Source organism: Anopheles maculipalpis, chromosome 2RL, assembly GCF_943734695.1.
Source record: "Anopheles maculipalpis chromosome 2RL, idAnoMacuDA_375_x, whole genome shotgun sequence".
Lineage (NCBI taxonomy): Eukaryota > Metazoa > Arthropoda > Insecta > Diptera > Culicidae > Anopheles > Anopheles maculipalpis.
The window spans coordinates 87,605,777-87,629,693 of record NC_064871.1 but is presented as its reverse complement, the minus strand read 5'-3'; the positions used below and the strand labels follow the sequence as shown (position 1 = coordinate 87,629,693).

The 23,917-nt window shown below is 41.1% G+C and overlaps 3 protein-coding genes across 3 annotated transcripts in view; 1 reads left to right on the top strand and 2 right to left on the bottom strand.

The window, feature by feature from the left end:
- The window catches only part of LOC126568491 (ras-related protein Ral-a), a 337,581-nt gene that overhangs the window by 49,989 nt on the left and 263,675 nt on the right, over positions 1–23,917 (top strand). The window lies entirely within an intron of this gene.
- LOC126567867 (calcium-transporting ATPase type 2C member 1) overlaps positions 1–23,917 on the bottom strand; it is a 50,276-nt gene that overhangs the window by 25,100 nt on the left and 1,259 nt on the right. The gene's annotated exons all lie outside the window — the stretch shown is intronic.
- Positions 3,144–4,458, bottom strand: LOC126568718 (carbohydrate sulfotransferase 13-like). The gene is made up of 2 exons (XM_050225235.1): positions 3,814–4,458; positions 3,144–3,572 (listed from the first exon to the last, which is right to left on the bottom strand). Exons 1-2 carry the CDS (start codon positions 4,456–4,458, stop codon positions 3,144–3,146), a joined length of 1,074 nt encoding a protein of 357 aa, XP_050081192.1.

Below are 23,917 nucleotides of genomic sequence, written 5' to 3'. Positions count from 1 at the left end.
CAAACCATCACCAGAGATGGTTCCGAACGAGGGGAAAAAATGCAATAAAAGACGAAAACCGGCAAATGGACAAGTGAGCTTTCCTGTGTTGTTTTTTTTTTATTTGGCTCATCCTGATGTGTGGTCCGGAGTCATGTCGCCATTCGACAGTTGGTTTACTGTTTCATTTTATTTACTTTTCCACTCAACGATCACCTTCCGTAAATTTCCCCATTTTCACGGAGCTATGAGGTGAAATAGTTTGCAATATGCTGCTGATACAAAAAAAAAGCCTGCCAGCTTGACGATGACGACCATCGAGATGGTGAATTGAAGCTTACCGATATACGGTCCTGTCTGTTCGATTCGACAGGACAGGACGGAAGTTAAGCAAGGAACGGAAGAGACGATTGTCGCCCGTTAGAGCGATGTTGTAGTTTGAATTGAATTCTTTTAGCTAGCCTTTTGAGGAGAGCGCAATAGACGATGTGCACATTCGAGAAGGATACAGATAAAAATTGATCAACGCTTTTTGGTGTCCACAGTGAATGGAGGCGAAGGGTTTATTGAAAACTGTCTAACGAAATGTTCACTTCGACAAGCGACAGACCATTTTTAGGATGAAGTGTGATAATTTTGAGCATCAAAGAGATTTTCCCTTTGTAGTTTGACTTACATAAAAATTTTATTACTGCCTTTAAGAACTATTTCTGACATCATATTTGCAAAAATTTAAACTAAATGAATGACCTCAAACAATACAAAAGACCGTTTCAAAGCACATAACACTATCTCGCAAACCAGTCACTTGAGGCATGATGGATGAAGAACGTTCCCATGTTTCCAACTCATGCGCAAGAAGTTAGCAAAATGTGGGCTTGAGTACACATTTTCCCAACCCATGAACACATGACATGATAAAATCACATTGCAAATGCCGTTTGCTGTTCGTCGCCCCGGACCGAAGCATCATTGTTCCACCCCAGTTGGACAGTTGTTTATTTTGACGTGCACCACACCGGACGGAATGGGAAACTGTTCAAACACACGTGCGCCACACCATGTATGGTGCGCGGCCGGCACAGCATCCCTAAAAGATAGGCAAGTCATCAACGGCATCAACAGCATGTTGCCCGAAAGATGTGGCACGCTGGTCAGTAAATTACAGCCCATCGTTACTACTACCATCGACAAAACGCCACCGCAACATTGTTACACACGGGCATGTTTGGCAAGCGACGATGAGATTTGAATTTTCCGTGTCGGGTTGTGAATTTTCTTCTGCGCAAATTCCATGCATGCTTGCCGATGCAACATTGCTGCATTCAGCGTGGCTTTGACGAAATGCAATATCGAGCTCGGGCGAGCAACGCTTTACTTTGAAGATATGATTTAATTTCAACACAAACTGACACAAACTTTGAGACTTAATAATTTAAAAATATCTTTAAAATACTCTTACCATAAATTTGGCCTGTCAAAATAATATATTTTTAGCATTCCCATAAAATCACAAACAGATGAAGCTATTAAGCATAATCGATTCGTAGTGCAAACGCGTCTGAGAAATGTTTGGCCACGGAGTTTTGTCATATTCGTTATGCCTTTAAACTATCGCGATGACGACGGCCGACTCTCGTCTCGTTATTAATCGTGTGGACATTTGCATAAGCCGTTGATGGAAATTTGATCCGTACGTTTGCACTGGCTGTGGTGTAGGTGACAGCGAGAGTTAGGGAGGTGGTGGTTTTCGTGCCCCGAAAGCAGTTGTTGTTTGTGAATGACATTCATTAGGAGAACACACAAACAGATAATGGCGGAGCGAAGATTGAGAAGATTTGATTTAGATGGTCGAGAGTGTTTTGATAGCTTTACTGAAAGGAAAATAAATGATCGTCACGCTTTTACACTATGCAAAGTGATCCATTCGAGGCGATACAATAGAATGATTTAGTTACTTTATTAGGATGGTAATATATGGATGTTGCTTTATTATAGCTTGCGATGTTATAGAGCACAGTTTTTACCTATCACTATACGGAAGCTGAAGTGAGCATCAATACGTTTAACATTCAAAATATTTCCACACATGAACCTTTCTAAATCCTTAAAATATTCATATGCTTATTAATACTTCAAGGGGTTAAAGGGAACCACCGGTAGCACATACCGGTGGGTGACTAATCCCGTCCCATAAAATCGTTTCCACATTTGAATGAACCATCATCACCACCGTATCCCAACCCAACGAACCAATGAAATCCGATGAAACCTGCTTTGACAATTTTTCCGCACCAATTTGCATTTCAAGGGATTTGTGCAAAACCGAAGCTGGCTGGCTGGAAGTTCCTGAAGACTCGCTATTTCCTGCAAGCACGCTTCCTGCCAAGGACGCGGATTTGTTTGCTACCGATTGTCAGAGGCCCGTGGAAACGACGATTCTGAGCCACGGCGTGCAGAACAATGGAGCGAACCATGAATGAGAGCGTGTTGGGGCGTACAAAAGGGAAAAGCTAAACACACCACCATAATCGTTGCTTCAAGTTGGATGACTATGAAAAGGCTTTACAACTCTTACTGTATTTTGTAAGTGTTCTGTTAATTCATCTCTAGCATTGTTTGGTTCAAGGAGGAGAAACTCATATGCTGTTACATTGTTGTACGAAGAAAGCATTTGATGAATGTCAGTTTGCAAGAATTTCTCATAACTTATGCATAATAAACTTACTCTAAATACGTCAGAACTGGGAATTAAAGCCCATCCGGACCGTTCCACCTTACTGGGGACTGATTGGTATCAATAAATCCTATGAATTAAATGACGGTCTAAGTTTTGCGATTGTAATATCTCCCAATCACTTTAAACAGTTCAATGCATTGAGCCCTTTTATTATTTTTTTAATAATGCAATCACATATTTCAAAATTGTTATTCAAAATGCATGGAATGATAAATGGTCACCATTAAAACTCTGATTCGAATACAATATCCATGCTCGTCGCGGGACAATTCACAGTTTTTTTTTTTTAGGAAGATCAACGTACCCTTTATTACCCTTTAAAATGGTAATGGCTAAACATATCTTACCATCCGCACAAGCTAAATCTAACACCTTAACCTACAGCTCGAAACATCACAGTTTTGCACGCGTGATGCAACCTCGCTCAATCCGTCCCGTACATCGCAAAGTAGTGGCTCGCATCATACTGGAACAATCGGAAGTCTAGCTCGTACCGGCGATACAATCGCTCGAACTGTTCCTTCGTCAGTTCCGCCAGCCGATCTATCGTGGAGGCGTTTCGATGTAAAGTGTCACCCGACGCGCGATGATGATTAACATTCAGACGATGTCCCTCAAATGCTTTACCCCGTGCATTATCATAATTATCCGCACCGGTGGGTACGTGTGCGAGCTGGAGCAGGTGCGCCACGTCCCGGTCGTACGTTTCCAGCTTGACGATCACGGTCGGCTGCAGGAAGCAGGGATCGCACAGATTGTAGTAAGTGTCCCAGTGTGGATCTAGCACGTTGGGGCGACGCAGCACAAACTCGGTAAAGTCGCTGAAGCTCGGTACGGGCGGGGAGGTACCATTCTGTCCACGCAAATCGGTCAAGACACGCAAAGAATAAAAGTCTTGGTCAGTAAATATAGTTTTAAGCAACATTTTTTTTTTGTCAACACCTCTTCCGCGTTGTGACCCGAACGGGCCTGCGGTAGGTTGAAATAGCAATGGACATTGTCAGCATTTTCGGAACGCTAATGAGTCCACGCTATTCAGCAAACTCCTCACCGCTGGGTATCAATCAAAACGAGAAAACATAAATCAATCGTACCTCGCTGCCTGAGGGGGTGTCTAGGCCGTAAACTTCGCGAAAGATGAACCGCCGCAGGGTAAGATAGTTATCACTCTGCGGTCGGACGATCAGATCCTCGTACGCACTGACGAACCGATCCATTGGATCACGCACCAGCAGAAATCGGATCACTGGCAAGTCCACGTTTCGCTTTATTTGTTCCACGTCGGCACGTGTCGGTACGGGGTAGTACATACGCGCGAGTGCCTTCATATCCCGTGCGGCTTGTGCGATTTTTTCCCGCGAAACACCGGCCCATCGATTGAACTGATACATCCAACTGCTGGAAGCGACCTTGTTAATCGAGCACCAGAGCATTTGAAACTGTGGCTGATAAAAGTAGTTATAGTACAGATACTGTGGTTTTAATGTTCGTGCACTGGAAGCTGACAGATTCCCGTGGTCGAGAATCGTTTGGCACTGTTCCTGCAGATGGCTCGATCGGTCCTGCATGATCTCTTCGATTGGCTGTTCGTAAGGTAAAGGCCATGGTAGTACGAGCACCAGTACAACACATATCACTAAACTTCCTAGTGCACTCCATCGCAACACAATGCCAACCGTGACGGGGTTATTCGGTACGGTAAAACTGCTAGCCCGACGTCGAGCGCCGGTAGCTCCCATCGATCTTCGCAACAGCTCGCACGAACAGCGTTCTGTCTTTTGGAGCTTGTGAGCAAGAGATGTGTCTTCGCCACCTACCGGAACACCACTGAAGACCGGTTCGTGTGCGATCCCCAACAGCCGAAAATCTACCAAACAGCTGCGGATACAATGAAGATCCCACAACCCTAACCCGCGAACCCGAATGTAAGAGCTTTCCTTCCTCCTGCGTGACTTCCCTTAGCACGCAACGCGTTGGAGCTTCAGTTCGAAAAAAAAAAAAAAATAAATAAACATCAATAAACAAACGCCTCTAGGCCATTACAAGACACATGTGTGTGAGCAGCACAACCCAACTCGATACGTGTGTTGGGACGAAGTCGCGCGAGCCACACACAAAAAAAAGCTCTCGTTAACGTTATTCAAATCGCGCTAACGAACGCAAACGACCTGAAGACGACGGATGGCGGAGACAATCATAATAAAAAAAAAGTGTCCCTCGTGCGGGGAAAACTTTGTGCAACGGGGTGTGTGTGCTGGTGCGATACCGATTGTGAGCCGATAGTTTACTTAGCTGTTTTTACTTTACCTTGCGCTATTCTCGAAGGAAGAACAAAAATCGATACAAATTGATTGAACGGAACATGAAAGTATCTAAAGAGGAACGCTCCAAAAGCATTACCACCAATCAAAATGGTGCGTTACGCGTTTTTTTTACTGTAGTTCGAATCAGCTACATATCATTTTGATTGCGTTTTGTGACTGGGTAGATCTGTGCCTTTTTTATGCTTTTGTGATGATTTAAATAATCATTTAAAAGCACATTTTTGAAGGACCGAACTTGAAATTACACCACAGCCGTGTCAAATTTAATGGCATTACGAGGCAAATTCAATTAACACTGAACGGAAGCGCGATGATGTGCTGCGGTAATGCAAGGTGACTAATTTTTACGGATGACAATCATTCAAAGAGATTATATTGGACTTGTCCTTGTAGCATTGTTCGCCCGGAGGAATCAAAAGTTCTGGCATATGCAAATATGAATAAGAAATATTTCACTTTAATTTTGGATGGAACATTTGTCAAATTGTTTTCAATATTTTTTTTTCATTTGTGGAATACAAAATAATAGAATTATTTGACAGTAGATGGCGTGTTATAGAATTGTCAAATCTAAACGTCAAACTAAGTTAATTAGTATTACTACTACATACATGTAGACTTTCCAGATATCCGGCCAGATACAGATTTCACGACCGTACATGAGCCTTTCAGTGTTGGGTTGTGTTCAGCAAAAAGACTTTATAGTTTTTAAAGCAATTTCATGACTTCTTTAATCTGTATAAAAACGGTCTTACATCTGCTTTCGACTATTCAGACATTTTTGTAGATGAAAACAGTAGAATATTTTTATTTAAAATTATTTGATTGATGTCATATAAACGAGTCATCGCTTCAGTCCTATTTTCACAAAAAAAAAATTGAACAAAGATGGTTTTTACAAAGATTTTGTAAAATAAAAATAGTTTCAACTCAAAGACAAACCTAACGTCTTGTTGAAAACCATCCAGTTGCTGGTAAATTATTGGCCACAACACAATTTAACGCAGTACATTAAGCGAAACGTCCGACCTGCTAATGTGATTTTCGACTGCGAGCTCTTTAGCAGCCACCGCCTGGTTGTTGCTGTACTTTGTTAAATTGCTTTGGTAAAATTTTACCCCCAAACCCCTATGTGAATGCAGAGGCGACGTAGAAAACAATTTACAGTCTCACCAGAAAACACATTTCCACATCGTCAACCGACCGACGGTTTGGCAAAAATGGAAACCATGTCACTTGATGCAGCTTCCTGGAATTCCCAGCCTCTTCCGAGGCCTAGGCACACGCTACCAAGGATGGCATGAGGATGTCTGTTTTCTCACGCTTATGCCTTACTAGCAGCATTCAGCCAGAAGGACGAACTTTCCTGTTGCCAAGAAATGCCGCAGAAAGCATCGTACCCAGCTCAAAGGAAGTAGTACCGCAAGACTTCGTTATTGTTTGCGTTTGCCAAGCCCCAGTGCGTGAGTGGTTCTTCTTGGGATTCGCGTCGTTTTCGAGCCACTTGTAACTTCCTGTACTGTTGTGCGATAGTCTCGTTTCTGGTCTCGCCTCGCTCTCTCTAAACAAGGTACCCGTTGCGAACGCTTTCGCATTATAAAACGTCTATCGTTTGTGCCAATATTGGGGGATGGTTTGTGCATGTGCATCAGAAGACTACGGGCATCCGATGTTGTTGCTGCCTGATGCCATTTTCTGCCACAACGCCCCGCATGTGGGGAGAACTTAAATTCGATCCGAAAGATTCTATTGTTTGTGCCCGCATGGTGCTGCGGGCGGGAGAATAGTTACCTATTCCCCAGTGCATTAAGGCATCGCTCGAGCTGGATGCTTTACTACTGCCGGTGAGCAATAAATCTTTCACATGAGATTTTCTGGCCAATTTTCAAGGCACGACATGCTGTGGTGGAGGTATCCCCGATGGTACAACTGTTGTACGGTAAGTACTGTACTGGCAGCAGCCCGAGCACTTGCTAAATTAACTCTGAGCTCTGGAAACTCTGTTGGGGTACCTTTTCCAGCTAAACGGGGCGAAGCTTAATGCAACTTGACGCTCTCTTCTTGGTAGCAATAACAACGTAGGTGAAGGTACATTTTGAAGAGACAGTTCTGATTGTAAAGGAAACCAGAAGGACGAGTTCTCGATGAGTTTAAGTTCCCTTAAAAAACAAGATACACACATGAACGTATTGAATTGCAGGTACAAAAATCCTTACCAATAGAAAAGCTTCATTTACTGTACCGTTCCATATGTAGCAGATGTGCTGGAACTTTGCGAGCATATAATTGATTTTAAAGCAATTTATTATTGATTCGTGTAAAGCTGGAGATGCAACATTTGGCACTAGACGAGTGGTTAGGACCTTCAGGCATCCCCAATGGCCCGTAAAAGCTTATGCAATCCCACGGATGATTGTAGATGCCTGTTGGGAAAAGCGCTTGTGTTGAAGCCCAAGTAACACAACACCTGCATCGTGCGCTCGGCTTTCCAGCGCACTACTACTGCAGCACTGGCCAGTGGTTTAATTATGAAATCTACCCCCTGTTGAAATTCCACTACTCACACTCTGCCAAAAACCTCCCAAAACTCGCTTAAATGTAGCAGCAGAGCTCGTAAACTTCGCTTAAATTCGCCTCTTGGTAGTGTAATGCGCTATGCAGTCCGGTAACGCCATCCCACCCGACCGAACGTGCCATTTTCGAGCAGACTAATGCTAACATTAGCAGCATAGCCTCACTCATCCCCTCTCTCTCTCTCGCTCTCCATTTATTTACAAAAGCACCGCAAGGCTCTTATCTTCGTCAACTCAGGCACAACTTTTAAAGCATGTGACAACCCCTCGCACTCGAATTTGTTGGAAGCCGGGCGTTTGTTGTATGTCAAACGGATGATCTCTAGCGTGAAAAGCTGTCGCAGTGTTACCAGTCTCGCAGCGAAAGCCTACATTGTAAAGGATGTGGTAAATGGTAAATTTAATTTACACAAAAAGCCCGACTCGATGAAGAGCTGTTCGGGCAAACTGCAGCTTTGACATTCGCTGTCCAAAGTTTTGGTGACTTTTTGGCATTAAGGAAGGCATTACCGGGATTGTGGCAAGTTTTTCTCGGGGTGGCAGTTTTGTTGTAGTTTCTAGAGTACACTTACCAAGGAGCTTGTTTGCAACGAGTTCTAACTTGGGGAGAAAGATGATGCATTTGATTACTTAACTGCTTCTTCAGCTTTTCCAACAGATGGCGCGACTGAGTGTGTGCAAAAACTTTTCTAAGATAATAATCGTTAATGTTCACTTAACAATTAAAATCACTCATTAAGCTACTTCTGTCATAACGGAATCAAGCAATCAAAAATGTGTTAAAACGTTCAATTATCTCAATTACCACTTGGTACAACATTGCCACCTACATTCTTTCCCAAGTGGAAAAGAAAAGCATTGATCGTTTCCGTTCGGCAATTCTTGGCAAGAAAACACAATCGTTTCCTCGTTGGTCATCAAGCTTGCTAACGTTTTACCTTGTTCAGTCGACATCACGGACGTGAGTGATGTGTGTAACTTCACATTCAGCAGCACAATTCATCATTTCCAGACACCGGTTACAGAATGAACGACGACGACGACGACATCGACGAGGTCAATTTCGATTACGATTGCACATAAATCACGTCCCATGACATGGGGGGCATTAGGAAATGGGAAATCAAAAAGGGCGCAATCGGAAAAAAAGGAGTAAGCAAACAAAACCAGACAAGTGTTACATAAACTGGTGGCTAAAAAGCACGTATTGTTACTGTTTAAAAGTATAGAAGTTGTATTACCTAAAGTACTGTGCTATTACTTAAATATAATAAATAAATGGGGCTTTTAAATCGCTCAAATATTTGCTATGATTATTTATCAAGCGTGTAAGGCTTCGGTGTGACTATCTAAAAGTCCTCATTCAGCTACATTTTCCACTCTCGCCACACATCAAACCCTTGGCTCCTTTTCATCCATCCACTTCTTCATGGACGAAGGTTAAAAGGAACAGCAAAATGGTCAAATCCAAGAAGCAACACGTCGCATTACGTTGTAGGCAGGACATTCGAAGCCGGAAAATGGAACATGGACATGTGCGCGGTGTTGAAATGTCCAAACAGGTACCTGGACGAAGGGGATCAGGAAATTGATTTTCCCACTCCCTGTAAAAGCCACACACGAATGCCTGCATGATCCCGGCTGAGAATTGGATTTGGGCAAAAGGGAGCGAATAAAGAAAAACCTTTTCTAAAATCCCAGAAACGAATTTCCCAGCGACGTAATGTTGGCCATTTTTTTTTTTCAAAATTGAACACGATTGCCAAGCACACTTTCCGCAACAAAGCTTACACTAACACGAAAGTTAACTCAAGAACAAGCTAGCGCAAGAAAATAATTTTGAATAAAATCTCTTACACTTTTAGAGAAAGTTTGCCGGGAAAAATCGACAGCACGTCGTAAATCAAACGATTGGAAGAATTTCCCGTGCAGAACAAAACTTCATCGGCCACTCTTGCCTCGCTCTGCTCTCTCTCTCTGTCTCACTTGCTTTTAGCCTCGGTTCGCCAAAAGGACTAAAAGGCCAAAAGGGACAAACAGCAATTCTCTTCAGGGCGATAAATTTTCCTCCAGTTGGTTTTTCATTAATTGGACGATTTATCGCCTTTCCACCAGGGGATTTCACACACACACACACACACCGGTAGTGGTGAGTAAAAGTTACCGTTCGGTGCAAGATTTCCATGTCAAAAAGGTTACACACCTTGATTCTTTGTTGGTTTGCTTCAGACAAAAGGAACAAACAATGGAGCAGAATCGGAGGGAAGATGTCAATGAGTTGATCTAATTTGAAGTCGAATGGATAGCTAATTGAAATTTAGTTGATCAATAACCCGAACGACATGCCACATGGGAGGTTGAATGAAAACGAAAACGAATGAGCTTTTTTTTTTACTTTCATGAGGAAGAAATTAAATTTTCGTAAAGAGAAAATTTCTAAAGAATAATATGTTTGCTGGCTTAAAGTTTTCCAAATGGAAAAAAAACCCCTCCATAGCATTACTTTTAACTGAAGTAGGGAAATTTATTTAAACACCTAACACAACCATGCTTCTTGAAATTTAAACAGGAAAAGAGCACATCAAGAAGTTCCAAAAATTGAAGCTTCGAATTCACAGTCAACGCTGGTAAGGGTGGGCACATTGAAATGAGCGCACATTCGGGGAAAACGGAGAAAATGTGAGCTATGAAAACCGAACGGACACGCTCTTATCGCGTACAGGGGCCGGAAAATCACATCCGCTCACCCTCTCCCTTCGCACAAAACTTTTCACCTTCGGTGTGCACGGTAGAAAATCCACTTTGTTATACGCAAATAATACGCTTATCGTGGGTAAATTATCTTGCCGTTGCGAATGGACTATTATAACGTTACGAGGCTCCCCCTTTTTTTTGCCGACCGAGTGAAAGCGCCTATACCGGTCGGAAGGTATGCTAATGCTGAGATGATAAATCCTTGCTTTATACGCGTTGGTGAGGTATTTTTCTGAGGTTTTTGATGAAAACGGGGTATTGCTTTTTACGTTTCCTGAACGTCTATAACTGGTGTATGCAAGTGAATGACTTCAAGAACTTTCACAATTCATTACTCCCAAAGTAGTTAGCTAATATTGTATTATGTTTGGAACAGAAATTATAATTTGTAATGTGCTTTTCGTCTAAGATTTATTTTAAAGCATTCATAAATAATCCTATGCTAATCCAATGCTAATTAAATGGCGTAATTATGCCATGTAATTTGCATTGCATCAGGTGTTAGATTTGATCTGCTAATCCCTTCTAGTCTTAAGTATACAAATATACTTTTTCGTATTTAAAAATTCTGCCAAATTAAGTAAAATAAAAGAATAAATAAGGAAGGATGAAATTGAACCAAACCAGAAGAGAAAAAAGAATAACACAGCCATCAATTTCAATTTCAATAAATAAATTTAACTAATAGCTCACTTTGAGGACATAACATAAAAAAAATCTCATTAAAACGCATGTACATAAAAAGCAATAAATCAATCAATGAAACGCTTCATCAATATTGATTCGATCAGTACTAAGATAAACGTTTGCCTGTTTTTCAAGCGACTGCGCCTTTAACTTCTCTTCTCTGCTTTTCAAAGCGTACATCCCATCTACTGAAATCGATACCGACACACATTCACTACCATTGCGGACAGTGCCGAACAAACCCGCGAACCAATCTTCCGCAGAAATGGCAATTAGAACCACGAATCGCAGCGATCGCGAAGGGAACGAAAACCTTCAGAGCTTACGCTTCAATTAAACGATATAAACGTTTACTCCACTTATCACCCGATCGGGGGTGGGAGAGTGTCCATAAATAAGAGATCGGTTCGGCTTCAGTGATTGTTGCTGGTTGAAAGTAGGGATGATGCAGGGAGGAAAAGCAAGCGAAAAATCACTGCGCTGGAGAGTTTACGTAGGAAAAATCGATGCCGGTCGAAAGGCAAACGTCAAATGATAATGGCCGCCGGAGAAATGTGACAGACAAATTTAATTAAAAACTCTGCGGTTTTACCATCAAAGGAAAACATCGTAGTTTGCGTCCCATTACGAGCTTTCTTCCACCAGTGGAATGAATGGAATCGAAAATGAACGTCATTGATGCATTGAACGTTGCTTATTGGGCAGTTTTTAAGTAATCTTTCTCTTTACTTTTATAACTTCCACTGAAGTCACAATGCCCTGGCAAAGTACGTGAAAAGCGTTGCGACTGAAAAAAAAAACGACAGTCACAGGGAGGGAATGATATCGCAACTTCTCTATGCCAATTCCATGCCAACAAATCTTCATAACAGGTTGTTATTTTTCTCATAAATGAAAGAAGAAAAAGCATCAATAAACTTTTCCACCGTATACAATAAACGGACAGCTGAATGAATCGTTGAATAATGATAACTTTGTCCACCAAAAATAAAGCACCGAGAGCTTCAAAGAGAAACAAAGCTCAATGTCGCTCCTCAAAAAGGACAACATTGTTGAGCTGTTCATGCAAAAAACACCCCTCTATTATCGTCAATGTTATCAATGTCTTCTTGAAGCGCGTTCTTGCGTTAACCGAAATGAAGTGTTCAACCGAGGAACAGGCTAGCCTAGAATCAATTACCACTCGAGTCTATCGTCTATCGGTTTCTGGTGCTACACTACCCTCCCCTCATTATGTGAAAGTGGCTCTGTGACTAATCCTGGCGCTGCGAATACGTGGCAGCCCAAAATGAGATTGTGATGAAGTACTAAAACGAGCGAACTCGGCGGGTACAAGGTAAACGACACATGTAGAACCGTTTCGGCCGATCGAATGTGTACTTGACGCAAACGAGCTCGGATGTGCAGGATAAAGGAGTTGGATCCTTTTGGGCCAAATTTCGTCACAGTTTGTGACCATATTTTTGCGATTTTTTGGAGTATGGAAATATAAGAATTTGGCAAATAAGAAACAAAAATATAATTTACATACTAATAAAACAATTATTTTTAGGATCCTCATTCTGGCTCACGTAATTGCATGTTGAAGATGACGATTCCCGTGAAAAGGGGAATATTCCTAAAAGCCCTAACAACTTCCAAAAGCCCATTTAATTAGTGTAGAATAAAACATTGTCCAGCACTGCACATCACCACCAGACAAATCATACGAAAACTCCTACGCATTCCGGCGGCCCAGACGTACCAGAAAATCTTTCCCAAATGCACCATTATACCATTGCGAGAATCAACAGGAACCCCGAAGAGTTACCCGTTTTCCGAAAAACCCGAAGGACTTAAGTGTGTCTACGTGTGAGGACACACGGCACACTATTTTACTTCCACCCAACCCGTGTGGTGTTTCTGCTCTGTAATTGAACGCATTTCGTGATCAACGAGAGTGTTTTGCATCCGATAATGTGCTACACACTGAGGGAAACATCGGGTACGAGAGCAAAAAAAAAAAAAAAACACGCCCCGACGACGACATTGGTTAGAAAAGCCGGCTTAACGATAAGTGAAACGATTGTACTGCTTGCTGCTTGTTGCACAAATGGCCAACAACTGATAATTTCTGATCCTATTAGTTGCCATCCTTTCGTGGCAAAGGGTTGTCGCAGTAAGACGTTTGATAAATAGGGAAGTTTATAGAAGCTGGTGGTGAGGATTTTTGGCTAAAATATAATTTACATTAATTTTGCGTTTAAAGTAACATAAATCGAACCGAAAGTTTTCAAAATTATTGTTTTATTTTATTGTAAATAAAAATAAAACCAATGACCCTACAAAGCACAGTTTTGGGAGTGGCCCGATGGTAGCCGGTGGAAGCCGGTCTTCACACGACAGGACCGGGATTCAGATCCCATCCGGGACGTTTCCATGGAGTAAGGTATAATTATTCAACTACGTAGTATCAGAAAGTCTAGTCCAGTGTGGCCTAGAAGGTCTTTAGGCCAAGAAGAAGAGCAAGAATTCAGTAAATAAAACTCAATAGTGTTGGTGGGGTGATCGTCGGTAATGCGACAGAGGCGCCGGTCTTCAAACGGCAGGACCGGAGTTCAAATACCATCCGGACCGTCCCCTCGTAGTCCTGACTGACTGGAGGACTGACTATCCAACTACGTGGTATAGGCAAGTCCAGTGAGTCATTTCGATGGCCGGCGTGACCAATAAGGCCGTTAAGTCACGAAGACAGAGGAAGAGTGCTGGTACACGATCAATATATGTATAGTGCGCAGCATAAGTATAAAACAGTAAAAAAAATTCATAGATAATTTATCCATCGACGATTTTTTTAATATTTATAAACTCTACATACAAATTTCTAATCTAATTACATTTCTGATTTCAAATAATGTAGATGAATTTTGTCTCACAATGCTTTCCCTGTAATTTGGAGCAGAGATACTTTTTTCACGCTCTAATTTATACTTCCACAATTAATGTGGCCCAGGGAAACGTTGTAATTACAATGAAAGTTTAATTTCCAACCCTACCCTGCATGCTGTCCGAAGTACATCAAAATGCAACCGCACGTAACTTCCGTAAGGCACAGTACAACTGACACACAAACACAAACACACACAAATTATCTGAAAAATCGATTAGAAAATCTCGCTACCCGCATTAGCTTCTACCGAGCCGCCAGTAGCGCACATACGCCTGGCGGGTGGGTTCGAAATGAAAATGGAATGAAAACAAAACCCTTCCGCAGCTATCAACACATTCTGTTGATATTACATCGTTCCGGTGTGCCGGTGTGAGTCAAGCAAAAACAAAACAAAAAAATTAATTCAAACCCCCCAAACGGATTATTACCCATCGCGGCAAACACACGCTTGACATTGCATTACATCGCGATTCTACAGCGAAACAGGGGAAGAAGGAAGCAGAAGTGCTGTGGGAAAGCAATCAGCTAAATAGAATTTACATCCAATCGCCACCGGTGAGGGAAATGGCCCTTCCGTTACATGGTGGGCGACACAAAAACGGCAAAAACCATTACATCGCGAAAACTCATCTCCTCTTGAAAAGCGCTCTCTGTGTCAACAGACATTATACACATCCGGCCGAAATGATGGCGAAGAAAAAAAAAAGGCTCGCTCGAAAACGGCGGATTCATTTCCCTTTTCTTGAAAATGGTGAGCCTTTTTTTTCCTCCCGCCAGGGTATTCACCATCAAAGCACGTGGTTTTCCTGACCTTTTTTTTTTTCTCCGCCGCCGACGAGCGTCCTTGTCCTGTTCTGCTAACTAATTTTTCGATTTTGATAACATGCTATTCCCACTCCGAAGCCAATTCACTCGCAAACAATGCTCATTTTGTGGATAACAAAGCCCTCACCCCCACACGTGTCCGATGTGTAGCATCGTCGTCCTGGTTCTGGTCTTTCCGTGTGGACCTTCAAGGATATTCTTTTTCAGCAATCTCAGAAACATGGACATAAAAACAACGCATGGCATAATAAATATTTTCAACATCGTTTTTCCCGACAACAAATATCGTACTTTGGAGCGTTATGCCCACATTTGTGACATTTTTGGGGGGGATTTTGTGCACATTACACTGCCGTCATGCAATGCTAATATTTGACAGTGAGAAAACACGGGAACTTGCTGATTCGGTACGCTGCCGCGCCGAATAATGGTGGAATGTAGCATTTGTGAGTGAAGATAGAAATGGTGAAATGGTGGTCGTTTCGTTAAGTTTTACATCAATTTTCATGAAGTCCCCTCACATGACATTTCAGCATGACGTTGCAGGCTGCATGCTGTTACTATTGGAGTGGACAAGTTGTGGAGAAATCGGTCCCGAAATCTATTTTTATCCACCATACACGTCCATCTTTAAAAAATTCCGATAGATGGCGTTAGCTAACACTATTTGACAGGTCGATGGAGACGGATGGTGGTTTGTAAGCCTCCGATACCATTCGCTGCTGCTCGCTTGCTAGTTAGGGGATGCTTTGCCAGTTGGATTTGCGGGACATTCAATGATACGGAATAAGTACACTGTCATGCCATGTCAACGGTATGCGCAGTGTCATTCGGTTTGACGTGTGCAGGTACACATCTAAGCTGCAGACAAAAGCGAAGAAAATGGAGTGGAGCAACGTTTGTGGTCCGACGCTAAAGATTAAACTACCATAAGATGAAGGATGATTTAGGTTTGGCACATCGTTTACGATATGTGTATTTTATTTCATTTTATTTTTAATGTATAAAATTTGGCAAAAAATAGCTAACTGTTTGCTGATCTGTTCATTCTTTAATGTGAAAATGAACAGAATAAGGCAATTGGCGCAAAATAATAACAAAAAATTGTAGAAAATAACATTAGAAAATAAATATTACCTTTATTAGAAAATTAATATTAACTATTTCAAAATTATAAAAATAAAAACAAAAGGAGCCAAATCAAAGCAAAAATGCAACAAAACAGTCCAGGCAAATAAAAACAATAACATTGATATGGTACTCGACAACAAACGTGCCATATTCCACTGAACATGAAGGTGTCATTTTGATGCTTTGCGAATGTGAAAAATCAAGTGCAAACAAAAGCTGAAAGCATCACACAAAACTGGTCGATTAAATTCAACAAAAGAGGTTCCATTCAGATCCCTAACAGAATTCTCGCTTCCATTTTGCCTCTTTGTGAACCCGTTCCGGGAATCCTTCGTACATTTCTGTCATTTCCAGCAACAAAAGTACAAACAGGGGAAGAAAATAGTATCATCGAACACTACACAGCTACTCTCCTCTCCTTGCTTGAGAAATGTTTTATTTCAAACCCTCCTACACCACCTACAAAGCAAAGGGACCGAACTAACCCACAGACGGGGTTCCCCCCGCGCAAAAAGTGAAATTAAAATGTCGTAATAAAAATTTTATATTATCTCTTCCTTCCACCACAAACCGGTGGAAAATAATGCCGGATGCTTAAACTGGAAAAAAATAATAAAGAAAACGAAAAAGCAGCCAACAAAAGCTTCTAGAGATCAACCACCGATTCGGCAAATAACTTTCTTTGTACCCTTTTGCTCGTTTTTAATCCCAAAAAAAAAAAATAAAAACACGACCTCAAAAACCGCTAATAGAAATTTAAAGAAGGGAGGAAATATTTTCCCTATTTTCCTTTCGGATGAAAATTTTAGTTTCAAATAAAAAAATGTCCATTCAAACGTATTTTTCCCAAATACAAACAAAACACGTCCCATACGGTGAGCGATCAATTTTTACCTATTTAAAGTGGTTTCCGGATGAGTGGTTTGATGTGTGCGGGAAAAAGCTGGACCAGTGTTCAAAAAGGACTTAACATGGTCTGGTTTCAGTGTTCCTTTTCGCAAAGGGCAGCAGCAACACCAGCATAAAACTGCACTCGACGAGTGGCAAAAATGGTAATGAACTTTTCATGGTACAAAGAGCTTCCCACACACGCTACGATCGGGTTGGTGTGTCAGACTGAAAGCTAAAAATAATAATCGAAAAACTGCTGAAACAATGGGACGAAGAGAAAAACCCTATCACTCAACAAATTATGCAACACTGAAACCCGATAATATCCTGTTCCTGTGGCTGTGTGTGTGCGGAGGGTGAACATAAAAGGACGAAGCTTGTCAGCAATACCAATACTACACAATAGTGATGGGAAAAAAGGGTTCCGACTGGCTCCAGAGATAAGTGTAATTTTGGAGCCGCGGATTTGGAGCCGTTGGTGCTGAACCAGCTCCAGGTTAAAATCAGAGCCGGCTCCGAAGCCATGGGTGCGCTTCGCAGCGCCCAACACTACAACATATGCAAAAAAAAAAAAATGCTCAAGGATTAACTCTCACTTTTCCACAGAATTTTCCACCGACAACTCTTCTCCCACACACACACACACACCTCACATTTCAACCTCGCAACCAAATGGCCGGAAATCTGAATCGGAAATACAGCTTCACAACCAGAAAACTACACACTGGGTGAGGTTCATTAAGCATACCGGGCTCGCCCCACACCTTGTCCCATGGCAGACTGATTGTGGGAGTCGAGCGATTTTTCTCCAAACTGTCCCATCCCCCCACAACCGTCGTTTCGATTTGCTGACAGCCGGTCTCATCCACTTTTTATTACACTAATGGGTATACGCATGCTTCTGTGAAGGTCTTAAAACGCTTCGAGACAGTTTATTCACCCGAAGAGGTTATAACCGCAGCAATGCTCCCGAGAAGGGGGGTTGGAACGAAGTTTCAAGCCAACAAAACATCAAAGTCAGGGGTTTTTCCTTAACCACAACATTCGCTCCGCTCTGCACTCGGCCCCGGGTCCGTCTCGGTGAAAACTTTTCCCCGTGGAAAGACATACCTCACGGTCGAAAGGCATAAGAAAGGAGAAAGACTAGGCTGTCGTATCACAACACGGCCACAAAAGCAACGTTCGTCCGGCGGCTTCTTGTTGGGTATATTTTGCTATTTCGCTTTATGAAGGATTTTTTTTTCTGTAGAAAGCAAGAAGAAAGTGCAGGGAAGGGGTTTTGATTAGCATTTAATTTTTCTTTGTATTTTTGACTATTTGTTTTTCCCCAATAAAGAAAACAGGAATATCTTACTGATGAGGGAGCATAATTTCTTTTCTATTGCTTCTAGTGAGTCCTTTTTGCCGTCCTGAGAATCACCTTGCTGCTTAGGAGGATGGAATTGTAAATTAATAAAAAATAAATCGCAGACACGATGAACAAAATGAAGGAGAAGAAGTCCTTTTAAAGAGTCTCCATTCCCACAGTATGTTTTCTCCAAAAATCTTAACCATTTTACCAAGACAGAAGACCGTTTCACTTTAAACGTTTTAACGTTTCGCTCACGTTCTCCTAGCGGCAACACCGGTTTCTAATGGTCTGTGAAAAATGGGCTCAACACACGAAACCCACGAAGGATAGCTTGGAAACTTTCTCCTTCGCTTTCCAGCTCGCACGACACCAGCCAACGTACCAACGGATGGATGAGTTTTACACTTAAACAACTTCGATGAATAAAAGTGTATAAAAACGAGCACATCCGGTTAATCCTTTTGGGGTAGGCTTCCTGGTACCGGAACAGGGCAGTATTCATCGAACTGCGACTTTGCAACTGCGACCAGAGTTGGTAGCAGTGGAGTAGAGAGAGGTAGAGCGTAGCGTACTGTATCGATCGTTACTGATGAAGACGGACGGAGGTTGTCTATCGGCACGGATGCGCTTACTTTACAAAAATAGTCTTCTAATGAAGGCTAAAAAAAACTAAAGTTTCAGTAAATGTTCGAGAAGAAAATAAATAAGCCCTTAAAAGAATGATCAAATAATATTCAGCATTGAAAAATAAACACCCTAAATTATTAAAATTTAAACAAGTATACTGAAGCACAATACAACATTTTTTCATAAAAGAAAAAAAAACTAAAAACCAACGAAATCTATTCAAAACCATCAGAAGACTGGATGTAAATTTTGCAGACAGTATGTTAATATGCATGCAAATTCAAACACATCACACATTCCCAACTTGTATGAGGTGCTGGTAGGACGAAAAATCCTTTCTTTCTAGCGCAGTTCAGGGGTCGGCACATTGTTCACAAAACAGGGTTGTTTAACAAAAAAAAATCAGCCTGAAACTGTGGATCATAGTTCCAAACAATTAAAACAAAACTAATAAAAATTATTCTACAAACATTTGCATATAATTATGTAAAATGTAATATAAAATAATGACGAATGTAAATTTTGTGGAAAGTTATATAATTTTAATTCTTTTCCTAGATCCTTTATTGGCAATGTTTACTAATACATCATTTCTCATTGTTTTATCTGACATTATGTAATCAAAACAAGATTAGATTTTTACATACTCAGCAATCAAAATGCATTTTTAATGCTTGTATGTATCGCTTGCTTAAGCAAAATATTTAAAAAAAATTGTATTGTTTGGCAGCAGTTGAAATGCTAGGATTTGAGCAAATTCCAATATTTGCCTATGTACTTTATCTAAGAAATATATTTTACAAAACAACATTGTTTTTTTTCAAAGCTGCTAAGATAACCGACGAAATCGGTTTCAAACGGAGATTTTCAGATTCTTCATTGAATAACACGTATCTGAATTTCGAAAATCATAACAGAACGTCTTGTGCTTATCACAAACATTTTCCAACCAGGCCAGACTTTGCCGACCCCTGACATAGAGTATAAAACATCTACCTTCTGGAAAGGTAAAAATTTACTGAAAAAAAAAACGATTCCCGAGCTGTAAAAAGTTTCAGACAAGAACGGAGCGACTTGCTCTATCTAAAACCATGGCTCTTCTGCTTGTGTGACGCGGTCAGCAGCGATTACTTACCGATAGTTTTCCACAAAAAAGTTTCCCCATCTATTGGGCTTGATAAAAACGAAAAAAGAAGCAGCATTTCGATATGAAACTGTTGCATAAAAAGGAAACATTAAGCTGCCTTTTTTTTTCAGTTTTATCATCCTTTGCAAAAAAAAAAGCACAGTGTAAAGCACAGTTCAATCTTTTTCATAGTGCAAAGATGGAAGCCAGGAGTCCACCGTCCTATCCCCTTTTTTATCGTTACCATAGGAATGTGACAAAGAAAGAACTCACACAGATACTCCACCAACCAAGTGTAATACTGCTGCAAGGACGATTAATGGGAGTGCATCGATTTTTATCGTGTATCCCTTTTTTTTGTGTGTATGCTGTAATGCACACCTCCCGACACCGGTTGGTTTGTGTTTCCGTGTGGTAGACAATCGAACGTTGCAATCGTGTGTGCGAGTAGTGGAAACGAGGGGTTAAAAAAAAGTCTAGAAAACCTTCGCCGCTCCATCCATGTTTAAGTAATGAACAGCTACAACACAATGTATGACGAATTCCAATCGATACTAACGATCAACCGACAACAGCGCAAAGCAAGTGGTAAGAAAAACTGATTGCATTCGTACAAATGACGACGTTTGCTGGCGATAAAAAGTGGAGAAACAAATCTAAAGAAAGATTTGAAAACAAAAAAAAATACAATCAAATGCTCCACTGGTGTGTAACAATCATTGAAAAGTGGAATGCTTTACTTCAGCAGCGCTTAAAAAAAGAGAAAAAATCCTAAATTTGTTTCCAGAGAAATTTACATCGACTTGTTGCATTGGTCGTACTGTGAAAGACTTTCTCAGCTGGACGGTGGACATTACAGTCCCAAATTAAATGGTCCGAAGTCAACTTTAAGAGCTTAAATAATACACTAGACTGCCTAATCTATTCTGTCTGGCGGTGGGCCACACAATCGATGTAATTATTGGACACGAAATGTCAGACTGAATTAACGGTTTATTTTGTCTTTTTATTTGTAATTACTGCCCAACGATCGATTGATGTGGACTCGTTTTCAATGTAGAATCCTTTTAAATAGCTCAAGGTAGATCTACATTGCCAGCCAAACAATTATTTCAGGTTTTCTGGTGGACGTATCTAAGTGATCCTGCAAAAAAAAGGACTCTAAGTGTTCTTAAAAACTCAATGCGTCCGGTTCGTCGCGACAAGGATTTTACAACTGTAGATGAAGAAGCTTCCGCTGGCTGCTGTACCAAAGTGCAGTCTACAGCGTCCATTATAAACAGGACTAACTGGTAGAAGAATGTTATCACCTTCGAGCCTCATAAAGCTTTTTTTTAGCACCAGTTTGAATAGCAAACAGGTCGGAGATCTCCATCCACCTGTAACTGACATGTGATACGGGTAACTGTTTCGATCAGTAAGTACTCAAGAAGAGATGGAAACTTGGCCGAACGCAAAATAGGCCACCTCAGTAGAAGAGTCGTTAATGTAAGACTCATCAACAAGTCCAAGCTGGCTTTAAAAGCTCGTTAAGACCCTCCCCGGTATGTCCACAGCAAGTTGTGAGCTTAGGCCAGCTAGCCGTTAGAAAAATAAGTAAAAAAAAGATTGAAATTACATCAAAAGAATAGACAATACGGCACTGGACCGTCATATTCAATTGTAAATAAATAAATACATCAAAAGAATTAATTAACTATTACCCAAAATTCCTACCACATTTCTTATCACAAACCGGTCATTTCTAGCCGCACCAGAGCATACATGTGTAGTCGGAGTTTTGTTGTTTTTTTTTTTTTGCGTCTAAAAACCACGACCTTTAACGACCTAATAAACTATCAAATTGTCAAAACCAGTTTGCAAATCTGCGTGGAAAAAAAAATCCACTAGCGATCGAAAAAAATGAACAAAAAGCCCAGAACAACCATTGAATACAAATGAATACGATGCACGCCATTTTCCAGTGACAGTTTTTTGCTGTTGTCAGCATGCTTTTAACTGCTTCCAGATAGCCGTACTACCCCAGCGGCCACCATCCAGTGCTCTAATTCACTGTAATTGAATCCAGTCACGCACCTTGCCTAACCTTACGCTTTCAAAAACGACCGTGAGCAGCATGATTGGCAAATTTCAAAATTCAAACCTACCAAACCAGGCATCGAAGCAGAGAGCGAATCGTTTGATTTACCGGGCACGCTAGGTTGGCAAAGATAAGCGTCCCCCGAAAATGAAGTGTGTCTCTGTGTGAATGAACCTTGGTGGTTTGGTTTGTTGGGTCGGTTCGACAACCGTTTGATCGGTAAACTTTCCTGAAAATTCTAAACATTCTGCTCGAGCGGGAAGAGCTGGTTTTGTGGTTCGCTTAATTAACTCTAACGTCAGCCGAAGGTTACATCTCTTTTTGAAGAAATTTCTTCTAAATAAAGAAAAAAAACTAGAACGCAAAAGTGTTTCACAGAACAACTCTTATTTTCCTGTCATTTAAAAATTGGGAATCACACCACCAGCACGACACGTCTCTGCCTGCAGTAATTTAAGTTTTGAAAACCCTTTGCCGATCTTGCAGCTGATAATCATAGCTCGCTCGGCGTAAATTTAACCGATGGACGATGGAGCGTTAGTCGACGTCTGCTGTAATTCTGATAATGATCACAAAGTGAAGGTTGCCTGAGGTGATTTTAACTGATCTTACATCACAACAAACAACTTGCAGTAACTCGAGTCGAACGTAGAAAACGGTTGCATAAGGAATAACAACTATCTGGGTAAAAATGGTATAAAAATGGTGTTAAACTCTATGCCTGATGCTCACCAGTAAAAAAGGAACGAAGCTCATCATGTTGACGGTTGGTTATATTCGTATAAATTTAATAATTCACTGATATATGAATTCTAACGCATGCTTTATTCAAAGACTGTTGAGCACAGCCGGAAATTAACTTTCTCCAGCTGCTAGCAAATAAATCGCTTCAGATAGCAGTAGGCGTGTTCTGACGCATGGAAACCGTGTCTGTTGAACTCTATACATTCCTAAATAATAATTTCATCCCCTCATTTATAACAGTAAGCAGTTTTGTAGAGATACACGTCACAAACTCCATAAAGCGTTGCGAGATGATTCCGTCATTTGAAGATGCCTGCAAGGGAAATTCATCCAGACAACAAAGACCTTTGTGTGGACCTTTTTCCACCAGACGAAGGCGCACATTGGGGGGAGTGTCCATGTTACGACGGTAGACATTTTTCGTTCTTGTCATTGCATTGCAGTAAGGCTTATTTTAAAAGAAATTTCCATTCAATTTTAAAGCTTTCCGTATCGAATATCACACATCTCGCCTTCAGTATAATTATTTCTCATAATATTCCCATCTGCCGGTGATCTCTACCGGCACAGACAAAATGCCGACACGAGAAAAAATGCAAATAAAAAACTGAATCAACCGTAAACGTAAACTGCAATCGGCCGACACACGTGATGGAGGAGAGCCCAAAAGAAAATATGACTGCGTAACTATCAGCTGACCTCCGGTAGTCGAGTGGTGAATGTTGATAACACAGTTTGGATGAAAATTGTGCAAAACAAAAGACAGAAGAAAAAACAGCTTATTTTGGTAGCTCGCTTGAACTGTTTTCTAGATTAACGATTATCAAGACTTTGATAGTTTTTGATGATTTAGAAAAAAAACTGTCAGATTTTATGATAATAATTTAAAAAGATTTTTGTTTTTGAAAAGTCCGATTTCTGTAATCTCAAGGTGCACACAATACGCACAGACGGCGCACGGTCATGCTCTGTTGGGTGTATCATGAAAGAAGAAAGACATAAAAATCCTTTTTTTTGTGTTGTTACGTCGGTGGCTCAGCGCCAGAGCTGTCAGAAACATAAGTTACCAAGCACTATCTCCCCATCGACAGCTTGTTAAAAGTTAGTTCACTTTGTACGAGCTTTTGTGACATTCGTGCAGAAGCGATGGAGAGAA

Coding starts and splice junctions, on each gene's coding strand:
- LOC126568718 (XM_050225235.1), bottom strand. CDS start 4,458: ATGGGAGCTACCGGCGCTCGACGTCGGGCTAGCAGTTTTACCGTACCG. Junction 3,573..3,813: donor ACACCCCCTCAGGCAGCGAG/GTACGATTGATT, acceptor TTGCGTGGACAG/AATGGTACCTCCCCGCCCGT.